General features: G+C 39.4%; 1 protein-coding gene across 6 annotated transcripts in view; it reads left to right on the top strand.

The window, feature by feature from the left end:
- Positions 1-19346, top strand: part of LOC134351819 (protein MTSS 1-like) — a 275762-nt gene that overhangs the window by 220062 nt on the left and 36354 nt on the right. For all 6 annotated transcript variants that reach the window (XM_063058552.1, XM_063058551.1, XM_063058553.1 and 3 more), the window contains exons 7-9: positions 6513-6670; positions 15611-15718; positions 16028-16125. In XM_063058552.1, the coding sequence (XP_062914622.1) occupies positions 6513-6670; positions 15611-15718; positions 16028-16125 (364 nt within the window). The remainder of the gene's footprint in view (positions 1-6512; positions 6671-15610; positions 15719-16027; positions 16126-19346) is intronic.

The following is a 19346-nucleotide window of genomic DNA, read 5'->3' as shown; positions in this document are numbered from 1 at the left end:
GTGTAGTTTTCAGAAAAAGATCTTCCCCTTTAAGTTGTCTTTTAGGCTTGCAGATGACTTGCCGATTAATTAATGTTTTGTATTTATTCATACTAATCTGTCTGTGTTACACAGTTACATCGCTAAAACTCTGGACAGAAAGGCCTATAAGGTGATGTGGATAAATGGCTGTGCAGGAAACCTAAAATTGTGTTTTAATTTCAGTTTCCTTACACAGTAAGTTTATAGATTTACTCTGTGTTAAAAGATAAATTCCCATCAATGTTAGTGAATTTTATGTTTTACTGATTTTAGGCATAAGTTGTAATGGAAAAAGGCTACAAGATTTAGCAATAAACTAAACTTTAAGCTGTATATGGTTCACTTTTAGACTTTGCCAGATATGCTTACAATTTCCCCACATTCACACATACCTTTTAAAATTTATTTGTCTCCCAGTGTTTATTGTTCTTATTCATGAAGATACTTTGAACTAACCAGGCCTAACTGCCTTAACTGGGTATGACAGTAGCATGAGTTAATATGCCTTGTAGCAAAGCATATAAATTGTGCAAAAGATAATGAGGGTTAGTTTAATTGAATATCTGTTTCCTTTCTTGTATCAAATGTTGCTGTTCCCTATCTTCCTGCTAGCTGATGTTTTTGGTAAGTTGAGCTCTGCCCTGTTGGCTAGTGATCAAACCTTTCTGTGGGGTACATGTGTAAAAATGATATTCACCAGTAACTGTTAGTCTGTTTCGTCCCTTTGCCTCCTCCCACCATGAAAGAAGTATTTCGTGAATATCCGATTGTTTTAAAGCCACCACCTTTTGCTTTGAAATGAAATAGTACATTGCAAATAAGTATTCTGTTGTGTGATATGAAGAAATAAAATCTGATCTAGTGAAAGATGTGTTGGGAGCTCCGATTTCATTGGAAACTAGTTTAAAAATGGTTGATTTTCTGGGTGTTGAGTAATTTTAATATTAATTGTAAATCTCTAATGCTGCTTAACATGCCAAACTATTATTATTACAAAATGTAAAGGATTATGATGGTGAAAGGTTAGACTGGCCTTCTATTAATGTTAACCAAAGCTGTAAGTATAGGTTGTTCAATGTTAGAATTTGGTAAAACTGAAAGGCATTTTGCACATGGGGACTTCTCTGCAGAGTTAGAATATTTATTCATATACACATTTCACTGATTTAAAATTGAAAGCTGCTATTTATATTTAAACTAGTTTAATGTAAATTCTTATTTCTAATTTTAACATCTGTAATGACTTGTTAATCACAAATAAGGTAACAAAAGCCAAACCATGAACAAACATGAACTGCCATTTTGTCCTGTTTTCCAAGTGTAGTTACAGGTATTTTGATCCATCATAGACTGCAGATATAATGTTGTGAGCCATTGCAGATGTGAAGTAAGTTGTTTTCTTCCTATGTGACACTTTGAGCTACTTTAAAATTCATAGACCCAACAGGAGAGCCTTATTTGTCAAATGTCTGACTTTCAGGAACACAGTGCTCATAATTTTGTGACCATTTTTGTATTTGTCTGACTTTCCAGTGTCCTCTCCTGACAAAACAAAACTAAGAATGACTCCCAAGGCTAACATCACTCGCATCCTATACCACTCCACCTGATGAAATGGTATTTAAAAACATTTCTGCATTTCAGCTGGCGAAAATAAAGTTGTGGTTTTGGAAAAAAAATCTGAGCCGTCTTTGAGCTCTTTGCCCATGCTTTCTCAAAGTGGATCATGGAGTCCTGGATGGAGAACTTGAGCTTTGTGAAGTCGTTACTTCTTGCCTCAGAGAGATGCAACTCTGCAAGACTTTCATCAGTCTGACTTCAGGGAGGAAAATATGCTGGTATCCTGGTTAGCAAAGTGCTAATTCATTACAGGCCTCCTGATCTTATAGTCTTCTTCATCCCTTCCCTGTTGGATGTCATGTAAACCGTCATGTCCTCTCTTTGGCCACGATGCTTCAATGAACTTGTTAACATTGCGAAATTATTATGCTGGGGCAGGATCAAGTACAGTCAAAAAGGAAGGACAGCAGCTTTCATTGTGTTTAATAGGAGTTCAGGACAGAAAGAGAGCAAGATGTGGATAGTCCACCGCAGGCGCCCTGCATTTTGCTGCATTCACTTTAGTGGCCGGGAAGAAATCCTGCATGGTGACACTATTTGCTACTGCCTGACCCACACCAACTCTCATAAGCAGCCTCTCATATTGAGCCATGGGCAGTTTATATTATGAAAGAACCAGTGAAGTGCAGATATTCATACCAGATTCCCAACATAGCACTGTTGTCTGTAATGCATCTTTGTCTGTGTAAGTGCAATGATGCCACCCCATTTTAGTTTTGATTCCATTGGTGCTTTTCAGGTATTAATATACAAATAACACCCAGGCTGGAACAAATATTCGATCAAACAAATATATAATTATTACTTCTCCTACATAGTAGAGTAAGCAATTTTCTGGAAAATCTATTATTTTCCGGCAACAGGATTATAAATTAAATAAATAAGCATAGACACATAGAATGAAATAGGACAGAAACAGGCCCTTTGACCCAAGTTTTCCAAGGTGCCCACCATGCTAGCCCCACCTGCCTGTGCTTGGTCCAATTCTTCTAAACTCCTCCTGTCCATATATTTATTCAAATGTTTTTCATATGCAACAGCGAAGCCTTAAACTCTACCAGTATCTGGCAACAAGTTAATAATGATTACTTGCTCAACCAATACACAAGATACTGGAGGAGGATGTTCAAGGTGAGGAGAAGATACTAGTGTTGAGATTAGCCAAGTCAAAATAAGGAATATTTGAAATCTGAAATATTTGAAGATTACTTGAGGACAATGTAGTTTTTTTAAGTCAACCTTTCTCCCTCAACTTATGAGTTCAAGTCTTGGTACATAGCTCAATCCATCAACCATAGCCGTAACTGTCATTTATAAAGCAACTTAATATAGAAAAAAATCACGAAGTACTTCATCTAAGACCATAGAACCATAGAACATTACAGCACAGAAACAGGCCTTTTGACCCTTCTTTGCTGTGCCGAACCATTTTTCTGCCTAGCCCCACTGACCTGCACCTGGACCATATCCTTCCATACACCTCTCATCCATGCACCTATCCAAGTTTTTCTTAAATGTTAAAAGTGAGCCCGCATTTAGCACTTCATCTAGCAGCTCATTCCACACTCCCACCACTCTCTATGTGAAGAAGCCCCCCTCAATGTCCCCTTTAAACTTTTCCTCCTTCACCCTTAACCCATGTCCTCTGGTTTTTTTTCCCTCCCCTAGCCTCAGTGGAAAAAGCCTGCTTGCATTCACTCTATCTATACCCATCATAATTTTGTACACCTCTATCAAATCTCCCCTCATTCTTCTACGCTCCAGGGAATAAAGTCCTAACCTATTCAATCTTTCTCTGTAACTCACTTCCTCAAGTCCCGGCAACATCCTTGTAAACCTTCTCTACACTCTTTCAACCTTATTAATATCTTTCCTGTAATTTGGTGACCGAAACTGTACATGATACTCCAAATTCGGCCTTGTACAACCTCACCATAACACTCCAACTCTTATACTCAGTACTTTGATTTATAAAGGCCAATGTACCAAAAGCTCTCTTTACGACCCTATCTACCTGTGACGCCACTTTTAAGGAATTTTGTATCTGTATTCCCAGATCCCTCTGTTCTACTGCACTCCTCAGTGCCTTACCATTTATCCTGTATGTTCTACCTTGGTTTGTCCTTCCAAAGTGCAATACTTCACACTTGTCTGTATTAAACTCCATCTGCCATTTTTCAGCCCATTTTTTCAGCTGTTGCAAATCCGTCTGCAAGCTTTGAAAACCTTCTTCACTGTCCACTACACCTCCAGTCATTGTATCAGCAGCAAATTTGCTGATCCAACTTACCACATTATCATCCAGATCATTGATATAGATGACAAATAATAATGGACCCAGCACTGATCCCTGTGGCATGTAAAAGGAATAATTTCAAAATAAAATGCAAAATCAAACTCTGTTGATTTGTCAATTTGGTTAAAGAAATTAGAAATTTATAATGAGTTTAAATATAGAGGAAGGCTGCCACAGGTAAGCCAAGCTGATCATAGAAAATGTTTCAAGAAAACCACCTTAAAAACCAACAGAAATTATGAGTTTAACCAGTACTGTTTGAATTATGTTCTTTCCTAAGCATACGACAATAAAAAGGAAGATGGATTTCAATTATGAAGCTGTGTTAGAAAAAAATTAATCCTAATCTTTATAGCCTAGATTAATTAAATGTTAACGCGTCAAACTAGTTCCCTTAAGTATTTGATTACTCTATTTGGGATATGATATTACAAACTACAAGACTTCTATCTTGCACTGAGTTAAAATGTTAATTCAGTTTGATTCTATGTACATGTGGAAATTATTTAGAGGCTGAATTTTACTTTTCCTAAAATGGATTTGCATTTCCTAAAATGGTGAATTGTACATGTAATGACTGATGGTATATATTGGCAGTCAAAGATTTTACCCAAGTTTATGTTTGACAAGTAATATAGAGTATTAAGGCAAAATATATGAAATATTTTTGTAAAAGTGAAATGAGAATAATTCAGCAGAAACAGAAATGAAACCTGAGTAAATAACATTTCATCATGTGATCTAGTGACTGCCTTTCAAACTAATTAAATATTTTATACTAATTTAAGAATTGCATTTTTAACCATTTTCCAGTATTAAAATATCTAGTTTAAGGATGTGTCTTAATTATTAAAACAAAGCACTTCCAAGCATTCTTTAATGCTAGCATTGAATGATCTGCACATTTCTCAACTTGTGATGAACAGGAGAGGGGTTATTTGGGAAGCTGGGTAGAGGGATCAGAATTACTTCAGAAAGTTTTCTTAGAGCATCATAATCCTTTACAAATCTTACTATTTCTGTCCTACAAACTTCTTTATCTAATGGACAGCAAGCAATACTACTAGCTTTTATTTAATTCAGGTTTTAAAGTACATTTTGTTGTACATTTATAATTCAGCAAAATTATTTTGCTGATATAACCAAGGTTGAATAGGATTGTTGCAAATGATCTATGAGGCAAAGGGAGCTGAAACAATTCTATACCTGCAGTTGATGTTGTTCCTTCCTTCACCCCTACACATCCCCTCGTAAAGTAATCGTCTGTGTGGTAGCCTTGTTCGTGGTTTATTGTTCTTTCTGCACTACGTCAATGTTTCGTGAATGGATTGTGCACTGAAGTATCACTGATGATTAAATCATAGTCACAGTAATTTATAACATTAAGCATGTTAATAATCCCATCCAAGTATTTCATCATAGTTTTACTTAAGATGTACTGGATGTGCTTTTGGTGTTTTGTGATGTACTTATAGGCTGGGAATGGAGCACGTTGCATTTATAAGTGTTCCAGTTTGGTTTGTGATCAGTTTAATTGTGCTGTTATTTTCAATGATCAGAAAAATGGCTTTATGCATTACGTCTGAAGTTACTAGAACTTCTGCTTTGAAAGTTTCATAACCTATTGTCCTTTTTCATGTTTTATGAACATCTGAGGTTTTAAAGTAATTCAGTGTTTTATCTTCCTGAATGCTCCATTTAAATAGCAGAGAATTGAATGTTCTCCACATGGTTGCTTTCAGATTCACTCCAAAATATTACTTCAATATTATTAATAGGAAAACCATAATTTATATGACTGTATATGATTGTGTAGTAAATGAAAAGAATAAATCATTTGTATTGGGTTGTAAACCTGGATTTCTGATGAAACAGTGTAAGTGTATGTGACTTGAGAATCAATTCCACAACAGAGACTTGGTCATAAAGTTTCTGTTAGTGTTTTTATTTTCTATTCACTTAAGAAGCTTTTCTGTTTCTTATGAGGAGTCATGAAGGTGGTGCTGAATACTGTATTTTATTCTATTATTTTTGATAATGTTCTGGTTTCCATTTTGATGGGGTACATGGTAAGAGGAAAATGTAGCTGAGAAAAATGCTGCTAATTTGCATGATTTGTGGTACAAAATAATAACCGTAATATGGTACTAAAATAGTCATGATCTATGAGAGCAAAGATGTTTTACAGGTTGGATAAACAAAGCAGCAATGCAGGGGAAGTCTATGCAAGATAGAAAGCATATGTATTTTCCCTCATTTATAAATATCTGATTACCAATTTCAAACACCTAGCGTAAGCAAGAATTTAATGCAGCAGAAACTGGGGGATAGAAGAGTATAGTTTGAATTGCTTTATATTAAATTTATTTGCTGCCACCTACTCTGATAGGCAGACACCTGCATGTTCACTAATGCAAGTGAGCCATGCTAATTGGAATGCTGAATTCAACACTGTGTTCTGTCAATTTAGTTAAAAACAAAATATTGAGGATGATGGAAATAATGAAAGTAAAACATGATATAACAAAATTATGTTAATTTTTTTTGAAATTGATAATTCTTTCTGTATTTCCAGGAAAAGGAGACATTCAACCTCAGCTGGATAGTGCTTTACAAGATGTAAATGATAAATATCTTCTGCTTGAAGAAACAGAAAAGCAAGCTGTTCGTAGAGCCCTTGTTGAGGAACGTAGTCGCTTCTGTGCTTTTGTTTCTATGCTGCGACCTGTGGTTGTAAGTTTGTTTCCTTGTCTGTTTAACTGTCTATTTAAACTGAATGTGTAAAAGCTACGGATGAATATCTGAGCTTTACATTGGAAGTTAAGCTACATGTTAAAGACTGACCCACTTTGCCCTTTTCTTGTATTCTTGATCCATTATCTGTTTGTCTAGGAAGGTGGTTTTCAGCATGGTTAGTTTTGGGCATGCTGAATCCCTTTATAGGAAAAGGTAAGTGTAGTACTTTTAATCACTTTAGGGCATCCCAAAGCATTACAGTAATCCTTGTTATTGGTATAATGTAAGGCAGTGATGCATCAATCAGTTTGTATCAACAAAGTTTGAAATCTAAAATGAGAAACATGATCAGAAAAACTATTTTAGACAGGTTTAAATTTCATGGATTCTAATCAGGATCTTCTTTACGTACACGAAAGATGTTCACGCCTCAGTTATGTGTCTTTTCAAAGTATGACATTTCCTATCATGAGGCACATTCTCAATAATTGATTGACCTCAAATTGGTAGGAGGAAAACCAGATCCTACTCACTGAAAGTCTCAAACTCAAATCTATAAATTATGCCCGACATCATTATAGAGGCCAAAACAAAATCTTGTTCCAGTGTTTGGAATATAGAAAATTACAGCACAAAACAGGCCCTTTGGCCCATGATGTTGTCCTGACATTTCGACCTACGCTAAGATCAATTTAACCTTTCCCTCCTACATGGCCCTACATTCTTTTCTATCATCCATGTGCCTATTTAGGAGTCTTTTAAATGTCCCTAATGTACAGTATCTGCCTCTGCCACTACCACTATCAGTGCATTCTATGCACCCCCGTGCCCGTGTTTAAAAAAAAAATCTATTTTTGACACCTGTAATAGTGAATCAGGTTCATGGATCCGGCAAGAGAGATAGGAAATGTACTGACTTCAAATAGGTATATTAATAATTTATTTACAAACAATAAAAATACATGTTCCCCAGGTTGCAGACACTAGAAAACTAACGTAAGTATATTCCACAAACATATTTGGCTAAAAGTGTACGTTGAGCAGACCTTCCCAATCGTCATGTGCATACTTGCCTTAAACAAAAGAAGAAGAGAGCAAGCCCCTTCCATGTGCTATTTTATATACCCAGGACATTTTAAACTGGATACAAGGCAGCCATCCAATGGGAAAAATAGCTGCAGCTTTTAAACTAATCAGTCACAATAGAAACAACTTTTGACAATCAGAATAAGGCATACTCTCACAGGACAACATCCCTCTTCCAATCTTTCTTCCAATCACCTTAAAATTATGCCCACTCATGTTAGACATTTCCAACCTGGAAAAATGTCCACTCAATCTATGCTTCTTATCATCTTATATACCTCTATCAAGTCACCTCTCGTCCTCCTTTGCTCCAAAGAGAAAAGCCTGAGCTTGTTCAACCTATCCTTATAAGACAAGCTCTCCAATCTAGGTAGTATCCTGCTAAATCTCCTCTGCACCCTCTGAAGCATCTACATCATCCCTATAATGAGGCAACCAGAATTGAACACAATATTTGTGCAAGGACTGTCAAATACTTCTCACAAGTTCATGTTTTTTTTTAAATTCCTGATATGTATTTAGAGTGCAAAATACTAAGTTACTACAGTACAGTGCAAAAGTCTTAGGCATCCTAGTGTAATGCTCAGTTATATTGGCTCGTATATGTCTAGGGGAAATCCCACCCAGCACCTGCCTCAACGCTTCCCACAGAGGCGGTTGCTGCACCACTGCCGCCCCGAATCAATCCCAAACATCAATCATCAGCCAGCACACACAGTACATTTTACCAAGTACACTTTATAGATATTACTATGTCTATGAAATTAATATAAATTTGATACAGAAAAGGAAGTAATGGGAAAAAAAAGGCACTAGACTTATCAAAGTCCAAGTTCTTTGTGCGCAACCGTTGGAGCTCAATCAGTTCCTGACGACCACCCGGATCCTGTCGACTCACGGCTCGGGACCACCGGAAGTGATCGACCGGAGCCTTTCCGCACGTCCGCCGTCCTCTCCATCTCTCCTCCGACTCCCCGCCAAAAACCCCGTTCCCACTCATATGAGACAGCATTATCATCCGAAAAAAAACGATACATGAACACCCATTGGCTAGTAGTACCCTGCTATCTGTACTAACCCAAGCAAATGTCTAGCTAGAGACTTTCTCAGCATTTAACATAACAAAGAAGCATTCCCAAGTACAACATAACAAAGAAGCCATTTTAAATTTAACATAGGAAAAGAAAGACCCTGTACACTAGCTTTATACATGTGCCTAAGACTTTTGCATAGTACCATATCTTCGGTGAATGCTAGAGATTATGTCACCTTGGTTAATTTCTGGAGTGGTTTGGCTGGATCTCTGCTGTCTGAGTAGATTAGTGAGCAATACAAGGCAGCAAATCTGCTATAGCAGTACAATCCTTGCCAGTAGATCAAATGGAGAAAGTTATAGTAGAAGCTGCATTTCATTGGCTTTAAGGAGTTGAGTAGGTGGGTTATTGAGGTACTGCCATGTTTTTCAGCTGTGTTTTCTTTATTCTATAAGGCTGAATTGGTTGCTAGATAAAGGGAACATCACTCTAGTATAACCTCCAATATTTACTTTTGATCTGTCTCATTTTTTTTGTGCATATCACCAGTTTTTTTAAGAAAATTGAACTATTATTATGTTACCAATGAAAAGAAAATTATACTGAAAGTAACAGTGTGACAGACTTGATAAATTCCAAGCAATTAAGTATCAAATTTCATTTTCATGAGCTAAATTAATTGTTTTTCAGTTGTTTCTGTAATATCCCCGTTTGTATTCAGAGGGGAAACAGTGGGAACTTTTTAACCTTTACACAGAACTTTTAAACTTGATGTGTTTGAGCATGTTTTCCATGGGCAAATCACACATGCCAGCCAATGTACAAAGATTAGTTATTATCAGCAATCTTTTCCAGGTCACATCATGCCTATCATATAGTCTTTGAATAAGAACAAAGCATTGTGCAGCATTAAGCAATGCAATGTAAATTAGATGGTTTCTACTTTGACCTTGCATACAGCAATCTGTCAGTTTTAGTTTTCAATGGACTGGATTATGGAAACAGCACTGGTTGTCCTTTCACTGTTTGCAACCTGTTTTTGCAATTCGAATCTGAAGTGCAAAATGTATCCATACCTTAGGACCACTTGCAGCACTGGAGTCACCCAGGTCAGTCTATGATGTGGGGTTCAAAGTACATTTATTATCAAAATATATGTACATTATACAACTTTGAGAAAACAAAAAAAAACAAAAGGAACCCATTTAAAACAAAAGACTGACAAACATCAAATGCGCAGAGGAAAAAAAAGTTGTGCAAACAATAAAAGTAAGCAAATAGCATTCAGAGCTGAAGTTTTACGAAAGACACAAAGCCAGGCTTCAATGTAGCTGGAGTACGCTGTGGCGTTAGTTCATCGAAGAGTCAAGTGAACATTGTAGGACCACAGACGTGAAGCCAGGCATCACTGCAGTCGGAGCAGGTTACAGCCTCAGTTCGGCGCAAGGCTGAGTAAACGTCGCAGAGCAGCAAGTAGAACAGGCCTGTTACTGGCCCTCAATCCCAACATGGAAACCTTTTCAATCTGGCCCAGTGCTTATATCGTCCAAACACTGGGTCATTCCTTGTTCTCAGACAGCTGTGGGGCCTGGATCCCGTTGCCATGATTCAGCTCTGCACTTAAATTGATCAGACATTGGGACATTCCTTGCCTTTGCCTTCACCTCCCCTCATCTAGCCTTGCCTCTACATGCCTCTCCATTGAGAGAATTGGTGATCGTTATTAATAGTGTTGTTAATTAAATGCTTAGTAGCTTTTTGGTTTTGTATTTTGCCACCAGTAAGTAGTTGCTAGGCATCGCCAGCGCAATCTTCAACTGGATGGCTTAACTATGGTTATATTCCTCCTTCTACTTTCAGGTCAATCAATTATGAATTTATTTTGGATCCCTTCATCTAACTAATTCCATTTTCTTGAGATAAAAATGACAACTTTTTACTAGCTTGTTTGAACAAGCATGTCATATGATTATATTAGTCACTTTTCTTGTCATCCCAAGCCTCTGTTGGACATTGCTGGTGTGGAATGCTACAAGTCCAATTCATTGGTTCATTAGTGAATGTAGCGAGGACTAGGCCTCAAGCCACGGTTTTGTCCATTTGCAGCCACCTGGGGGGAGGTGTTGGAGGTAGGTGCTCCACTGGAGTCCCAGGGGTGGCGTGGCAAGATACCCATGCTGAGTTGTGCTGACCCCAGTGCTTGCTCAGCAGAAGACAATTGTGTTGTGTTACACTACAGACTGCTGCAGCTTTCATGGACTCAGGGACTTGGACTGTATGTTTTTTTTGTGACTATATTTTACTGCTATATTATATGTGCTTGCTATTTTATATGTTTTATATGTGCCTTGTGCTGTGTATGACTGTTGGTGCTGTTTTGAATTTTGGCCCCAGAGTCATTTGGCTATATTCATGGATGTTCATGTATGGTTGAATGACAAATGAACTTGATATCTCAGATTATTATGTGTGGACTCTGCTGTTCCAAAAAAAAGGTTACTTCTAAGAGATCTGTGGGAAGAAAAGTTACATTTCCTTGTGTTGATATATAATTCTTTTTGAGTATGAGTGAGAACAAAATGGATCATACTATATAAAGATTTGAAGAAACTTAAACTCGTACAGTTTTGCTGTGGAAGAATATGTCTGCAATAATGTGAATTCCAAACAAAATGGTCAATGGTTTGAAGAAGGTAATTTAGAATATTTATCTAAATTAGACCATAAGGCACAGGAACAGAATTAGGCCATTCAGTCTATCGAGTCTGTTCCGCCATTCCACCATGGCTGATCCCAGATCATCTCAATCCCATACACCTGCCTTCTTGTCATAACCTTTGATGCCCTGACCAATTAGGAAATTATATCAATTTTTGTTTTAAATATACCCAAGAACTTAGCCTCCACAGCTGTCTGTGGCAGAGCATTCCATGGATTCACTACTCTCTGGCTAAAAAAAAATCCTCCTTATCTTTATTTTAAAGGGTTGACCCCCAATTTTGAGGCTGTGCCCTCTAGGCAGCATCTCTAGGAAGAGGTACAGTTGATGTTTCGGGCCGAGACCCTTCGTCAGGACTAACTGAAAGAAGAGCTAGTAAGAGATTTGAAAGTGGGAGGGGGAAGGGGAGATCCGAAATGATAGGAGAAGACAGGAGGGGGAGAGATGGAGCCAAGAGCTGGACAGTTGATTGGCAAAAGGGATATGAGAGGATCATGGGACAGGAGACAGACTGGGAGATCGTTTTGCTGAACACCTACGCTCTGTCCGCCAGAGTAAGCAGTGGCCACACATTTTAATTTCACGTCCCATTCCCATTCTGATATGTTTATCCACGGCCTCCTCTACTATAAAGATGAAGCCACACTCAGGTTGGAGGAACAACACCTTATATTCTGTCTGGGTAGCCTCCAACCTGATGGCATGAACATTGACTTCTCTAACTTCCACTAATGCCCCACCTCCCCCTCGTGCCCCACCTCCCCCTCGTACCCCATCCATTATTTATTTATATACAAACATTATTTTTCTCTCCTTTTTCTCCCTCTGGCCCCCTCACTATACCCCTTGCCCATCCTCTGGGTTTCCCCCCCTCCCCCTTTTCCTTCTCCCTGAGCCTCCTGTCCCATGATCCTCTCATATCTCTTTTGCCAATCAACTGTCCAGCTCTTGGTTTCATCCCTCCCTCTCCTGTCTTCTCCTATCATTTCAGATCACCCTCCCCCTCCCACTTTCAAATCTCTTACTAGCTCTTCTTTCAGTTAGTCCTGACAAAGGGTCTCGGCCCGAAACGCCAACTGTACCTCTTCCTAGAGATGCTGCCTGGCCTGCTGCGTTCACCAGCAACTTTTATGTGTGTTGCTTGAAATTCCAGCATCTGCAGATTTCCTCGTGTTTGAGTTCCATTGTCTAAATCACTGACAAACAGTGTGAAAGGTAGCAGCCCCAATGCTGACCCCTGAGGAACACCACTGGCAGCCAACCAGAAAAGGCCCCCTTTAATCCCACCCGCTGCCTCCAGCCTGTCGGCCAGTATCTCTCCTATAATGCATCTTGTTAAGCGGCCACATATGTGGCACCTTATTAAACACCTTCTGAAAAATCCAAGTAAATGACATCCAGTGCCTCTCCTTTGTCCACCCTTCTTGTTACTTCCTCGAAAAACTCTAAAAGACTTGTCAGACAAGATTTCCCTTTACAGAAACCATGTTGACTTTGGCTTATTTTATCATTAGTCTCCAAGTACCCTGAAACCTCTCCTGAATAATGGACTCCAACACTTTTCCAACCACTGAGGTTAGACGAAGCGGCCTATAATTTCCTTTATTTTGCCTTCCTCCCTTCTTAAAGAGTGGAGTGACATATGCAATCTTCCAGTCCTCTGGAATCTTGCTGGAATCAAGTGATTATTGTAAGATTATGACCAATGCAGTTGCAAGATTAAAATCAAAGACACAAATTTAGTGTAAAATCTGTATTACTAATTACTCTATTACTAAAATTTAGTAAAATACAGATTTAGGATTACGAGCAAGGTATTCTTGACCTAAAGGATTAAGGAACAGAGGTAGGAGAAAGCCATATAGTCTTCAAGCCCACTCAGCATTCATCACAATCATGGCAGATCTTCACAATCTGTATCCCAGTTATTTCACAGACTATATCAGTGATTTGGTTGAGGGGCCTAAATGTCACATTTCCATGTTAGCTAAATGGAACCATGAATAGGAAAGATAATGTAAAGAGGCTTTGCAGGGATATAAGCTGACTAACTGGGAGTGTGGCTGTTGGAATGTGGCAGTTATGAGGTTTTCCATTGTGCACCCATCAAAAAAGCAGAGAATATTACAAGCAGCCAATCAAGCGGCTGTCCTGATGCAGGGTCTTGACCCAAAACATTAACAGTTCCTGTCCTCCCACGGATGCTTTCAACCCACTGATTTCCTCTAGCAGATTGTTTTTCTTCATCCTGATTCCAGCACCTGCATGCTCTTGTTCCTTGAGCAAAGTATTTTATTTGATTAGCAGGTTGGGGTGTGATAATGTTCAAAGAACGAGAGGGGATGTCAATGAAATTTAACAAATTCTTACAGCAATTGGCATGATGAATGCGTAGAGAATGCATAGACTCTGCAGAGTCTAGAAGCAGGGATCAAAATAAAAGGTAAATCTTTTATTATTGAGGTGAGCAATTTCTTTATGATGATGACTGGAATTCTCTACTCTGAGCAACTGTGGTAACTCAGTTGTGAATTTCATTCCAAACAAAGATGAATAGATTTCTATATTTTAAGGGAACTCAGGTGTGGAGAAAGTACAGGGAAATGTAAGTAACAAAGGTAAACAATTCAATCACAAACAAGAGAAAATCTGCAGATTTTGGAAATCCAAGCAACACACACAAAATGCTGGAGGAACTCAGCAGGTCAGGCAACATCGATGGAACAGACTATAGTCGATGTTGCGGGCCGAGACCCTTCATCAGAACTCGTGCAAAAAATATGGAGTCAGAGTAAGAAGGTGGAGGGAGGAGGGGAAGAAACACAAGGTGATAGGCGAAACTGAGAGAGGGAGGGGTGAAGTAAAGAGCTGGAAAGTTGATGGGTGAAAGAGATACAGGGCTGGAGAATGGTGGATCTGATAGGAGAGGACAGAAGGCCATAGAAGAAAGAGAAGGGGGCGGAGCACCAGAGTGGAGTGATGGGCAGGTAAAGAGATGAGGTGAGGGAGGAAAAATGGGAATGGGGAATGGAGAAGGAGAAGGTGAGGGTATTATCGGAAGTTCAAGAAATCAGAGTTCATGCCATCAGGTTGGAGGCTACCCAGACAGAATATAAGGTGTTGCTCCTCCATCTTGAGTGTGGTCTCATTGTGACAGTGGAGGGGACGATGGACTGACATGTCAGAACAGGAATGGGAAGTGGAATTAAAACGGGTGCCCATGGGGAGAGCCTGATTACAAAGAAACAGGAGAAAAATGTTTACACTTTCAAACCTTTCCAACATTCAATGAGATCACGGCTGATTTGAGAACTCCTTAAACTTCATCCTCTATTTCCTTAATCTATTTAATTAACCCTATGTTATGAATTAACAAATGATCTAGCACCTATTGCTATTTAGGATGAAGTCCAAACTTTTTTAGATTAGATTAGATTATGAGGACATGCAGTCCTCTTTTATTGTCATTTAGTAATGCATGCATTAAGAAATGGTACAATGTTCCTCCAGAATGATATCACAGAAAACAAGACAAACCAAGACTAAAAAAAATGACAAAAACCACATAATTATAACATATAGTTACAAACAGTGCAAAGCAATACCGTAATTTGATGAGAAAACAGACCATGGGCACGGTAAAAAAAAAGTCTCAAAGTCTCGAAAGTCCCAACATCTCATGCAGACAGTAGAAGGAAGAGAAACTCTCTTCCTGCCATGAGCTTCCAGCGCCACAAACTTGCTGATGCAGCACCTTGGAAGCACCCGACCACAGCCGACTCTTGAGTCCATCCGAAAACATCGAGCCTCCAACCAGCCCTCCGGCACCAAGCACCACCTCTGCCAAGAGCTTCGACCCCGGCCCCGGCAACTTGTACCAATCTTTAGATTTTAAAGTGTTTTCAATTTGACTGTCATTATTTAAGATTTACTGAAGCTTAATCTATAAATGGATTATTATGTGTTCAGTGCTTTGGCAGTTTTAGAAACGATGCATAAACATGTCATTTTTAAAATGTAATTACAACTTAACAATTCAGAAATAGCTTCTTGTCCTCCACCATCTGATTCTATTCGGGTTCTGACCTTCATTAATAGGAAGAAGAAATGTCAATGCTAGGTGAAGTAACCCATCTGCAAACTATTGCAGATGATCTTGCTAATCTGACAATGGATCCTCACAAACTACCAACAGCCAGTGAGCAGGTGAGTAAGTCAGCAGTCCATGGAATTAATAGCAGTGTTCTTCTCACAAAATAATATCAATGTGTACTTTATGGAATTTACCTTGCAAAATTGGTACTTGAATGTCTAATATTTAAGTCTCCTTAATTGGAGAATTCTGCTCAGACAATTTTGTGTGTTCCCATCTTTCCATGTTATAGTAGCGTTAAAATTCAAAGCTTCTATATGTAGGTAATCCACACATGTTGGAGAATACGAAAACTTACTGTCTCAAAGTTATTTTAGATTGGTCATTTTCTTTGGTTGTCAATTTTATGGTTTGTATTCTAGGTAATTATTGACCTGAAGGGCTCTGATTATAACTGGACATACCAAACCCCTCCATCTTCTCCAAGCACCACCATGTCCAGGAAGTCTAGCGTCTGCAGGTAAGTGAATGAATTGAATTGACTTTTTTACTTACATCCTTCATATACATGAGGAGTAAAAATCTTTACGTTACGTCTCTGTCTAAATGTGCAATATGCAATTTATAGTAATTTATAATAAATAGTATGTGCAACAGGACAGTCAATATAACAGAAATACAGTTGTGTCAGCATGAATTAATCAGTCTGATGGCCTGGTGGAAGAAGCTGTCCCAGAGCCTGTTGGTCCTGGCTTTTATGTTGCGGTACCATTTCCTGGATGGTAGCAGCTGGAACAGTTTGTGGTTGGGGTGACTTGAGTCCCCAATGATCCTTCGGGCCCTTTTTACACACCTATCTTTGTAAATGTCCTGAATAGTGGAAAGTTCACATCTACAGATGTACTGGGCTGTCCGCACCACTCTCTGCAGAGTCCTGTGATTGAGGGAAGTACAGTTCCCATACCAGGCAGTGATGCAGCCAGTCAAGATGCTCTCAATTGTGCCCCTATAGAAGGTTCTTAGGATCTGGGGGCCCACACCAAACTTCTTCAACCGTCTGAAGTGAAAGAGGTGCTGTTGTGCCTTTTTCATCACACAGCCGGTATGTACAGACCACATGAAATCCTCGGTGATGTTTATGCCAGGGAACTTAAAGCTGTTCACCCTCTCAATGTCAGATCGATTAATGACAATAGGGACTAGCCTGTCTCCATTCCCCCTGTAGTCCACAACCAGCTGCTTGGTTTTTGCGACATTGAGAGAGTGGTTGTTTTCTTGACACCACTGTGTCAGGGTGGGCTGCCTCATTATTATTTGAGATTAGGCCGATCAGTGTAGTGCCATCAGCAAATTTAATTAGTAGATTGGAGCTGTGGGTGACGACACCATCATGGGTATACAGGGAGTAAAGGAGGGGACTTAATACACAACCCTGAGGGGCACCTGTGTTGAGGGTCAGAGAGGCAGAGGTGAGGGAGCCCACTGGTATCACCTGCTGGCGATCTGACAGGAAGTTCAGGATCCAGCTACATAAAGCAGGATGAAGGCTGAGGAATCTGAGCTACTTGTCAAACCCGGAGGGAATTATGGTGTTGAATACTGAACTGTAGTCCAAACACAACATTCTCACATAAGCTGTACTGGCTGTATGCTTACCATATAGTAGTATATGATATGTTAGAATTTACTGAGTTTTGCATTTGAATTATATACAGTGGTTGTTAAGATCACTTATTACTTTGACTTTGTTTTCAATAATCAGACACATAAATTAAGATAAATTTTAAAATGTTTTAATGGGTGTAATACCATATAATTTATACTTCAAAAAATGTTAGATTACAGAAGGAATATTGCGACTTTTGGTTTGAATTGGATGCTCTGCTAGCTTCTATGAACCTCTGCCAAACCTTGGAAGACCATCCACTTGGTTCAGTTGCCCTTTTCCTAAATGAAAGAAATGTCCTTTATTGTTACATAGAAACATAGAAAATAGGTGCAGGAGTAGGCCATTCGGCCCTTCGAGCCTGCACCGCCATTCTGTATGATCATGGCTGATCATCCAACTCAGAACCCTGTACCAGCCTTCCCCCCATACCCACTGATCCCTTTAGCCACTAGAGCCATATCTAACACCCTCTTAAATATAGCCAATGAACTGGCCTCAACTGTTTCCTGTGGCAGAGAATTCCACAGATTCACCACTCTCCGTGTGAAGAAGCTTTTCCCTAATCTCAGTCCTAAAAAGCTTCCCCTTTATCCTCAAACTGTGACCCCTCGTTCTGGACTTCCCCAACATCGGGAACAATCTTCCTGCATCTAGCCTGTCCAATCCCTTTAGGATCTTATACGTTTCAATCAGATCCCCCCTCAATCTTCTAAATTCCAATGAGTATAAGCCTAGTCGATCCAGTCTTTCATCATATGAAAGTCTTGCCATCCCAGGAATCAATCTGGTGAACCTTCTTTGTACTCCCTCTATGGCAAGGTTGTCTTTCCTCAGATTAGGGGACCAAAACTGCACAGAATACTCCAGGTGTGGTCTCACCAAGGCCTTGTACAACTGCAGTAGTACCTCACTGCTCCTGTACTCGAATCCTCTTGCTATGAATGCCAGCATACCATTCGCCTTTTTCATCGCCTGCTGAACCTGCATGCCCACTTTCAATGACTGGTGTATAATGTCACTCAGGTCTCGTTGCACCTCCCCTTTTCCGAATCGGCCACCATTCAGATAATAATCTGTTTTCCTGTTTTTGCCACCAAAGTGGATAACCTCACATTTATCCACATTAAATTGCATCTGCCATGAATTTGCCCACTCACCTAACCTATCCAAGTCACCCTGCATCCTCTTAGCATCCTCCTCACAGCTAACACTGCCACCCAGCTTCATGTCATCCGCAAACTTGGAGATGCTGCATTTAATTCCCTCATCTAAGTTATTAATATGTACTGTAAACAACTGGGGTCCCAGCACTGAGCCTTGCGGTACCCCACTAGTCACTGCCCGCCATTCTGAAAAGGTCCCGTTTAATCCCACTCTTTGCTTCCTGTCTGCCAACCAATTCTCTATCCACATCAATACCTTACTCCCAATACCGTGTGCTTTAAGTTTGCACACTATTCTCCTGTGTGGGACCTTGTCAAAAGCCTTTTGAAAATCCAAATATACCACATCCACTGGTTCTCCCCTATCCACTCTACTAGCTACATCCTCAAAAAATTCTATGAGATTTGTCAGACATGATTTTTCTTTCACAAATCCATGCTGACTTTGTCCGATGATTTCACCGCTTTCCAAATGTGCTGTTATCACATCTTTGATAACTGACTCTAGCATTTTCCCCACCACTGAAGATAGGCTAACCGGTCTATAATTCCCTGGTTTCTCTCTCCCTCCTTTTTTAAAAAGTGGGGTTACATTAGCCACCCTCCAATCCTCAGGAACTAGTCTAGAATCTAAAGAGTTTTGAAAAATTATCACTAATGCATCCACTATTTCTTGGGCTACTTCCTTAAGCACTCTGGGATGAAGACCATCTGGCCCTGGGGATTTATCTGCCTCTAATCCCTTCAATTTACCTAACACCACTTCCCTACTAACATGTATTTCCCTCAGTTCCTCCATCTCACTGGACCTTCTGTCCCCTACTATTTCCGGAAGATTATTTATGTCTTCCTTAGTGAAGACAGAACCAATTGGTCTGCCAGGTCCTTGCTCCCCATAATCATTTCACC

Source organism: Mobula hypostoma, chromosome 9, assembly GCF_963921235.1.
Source record: "Mobula hypostoma chromosome 9, sMobHyp1.1, whole genome shotgun sequence".
Taxonomy (NCBI): domain Eukaryota; kingdom Metazoa; phylum Chordata; class Chondrichthyes; order Myliobatiformes; family Myliobatidae; genus Mobula; species Mobula hypostoma.
The sequence above is the reverse complement of the archived record's forward strand: the minus strand, read 5'-3'. Positions and strand labels throughout refer to the sequence as shown.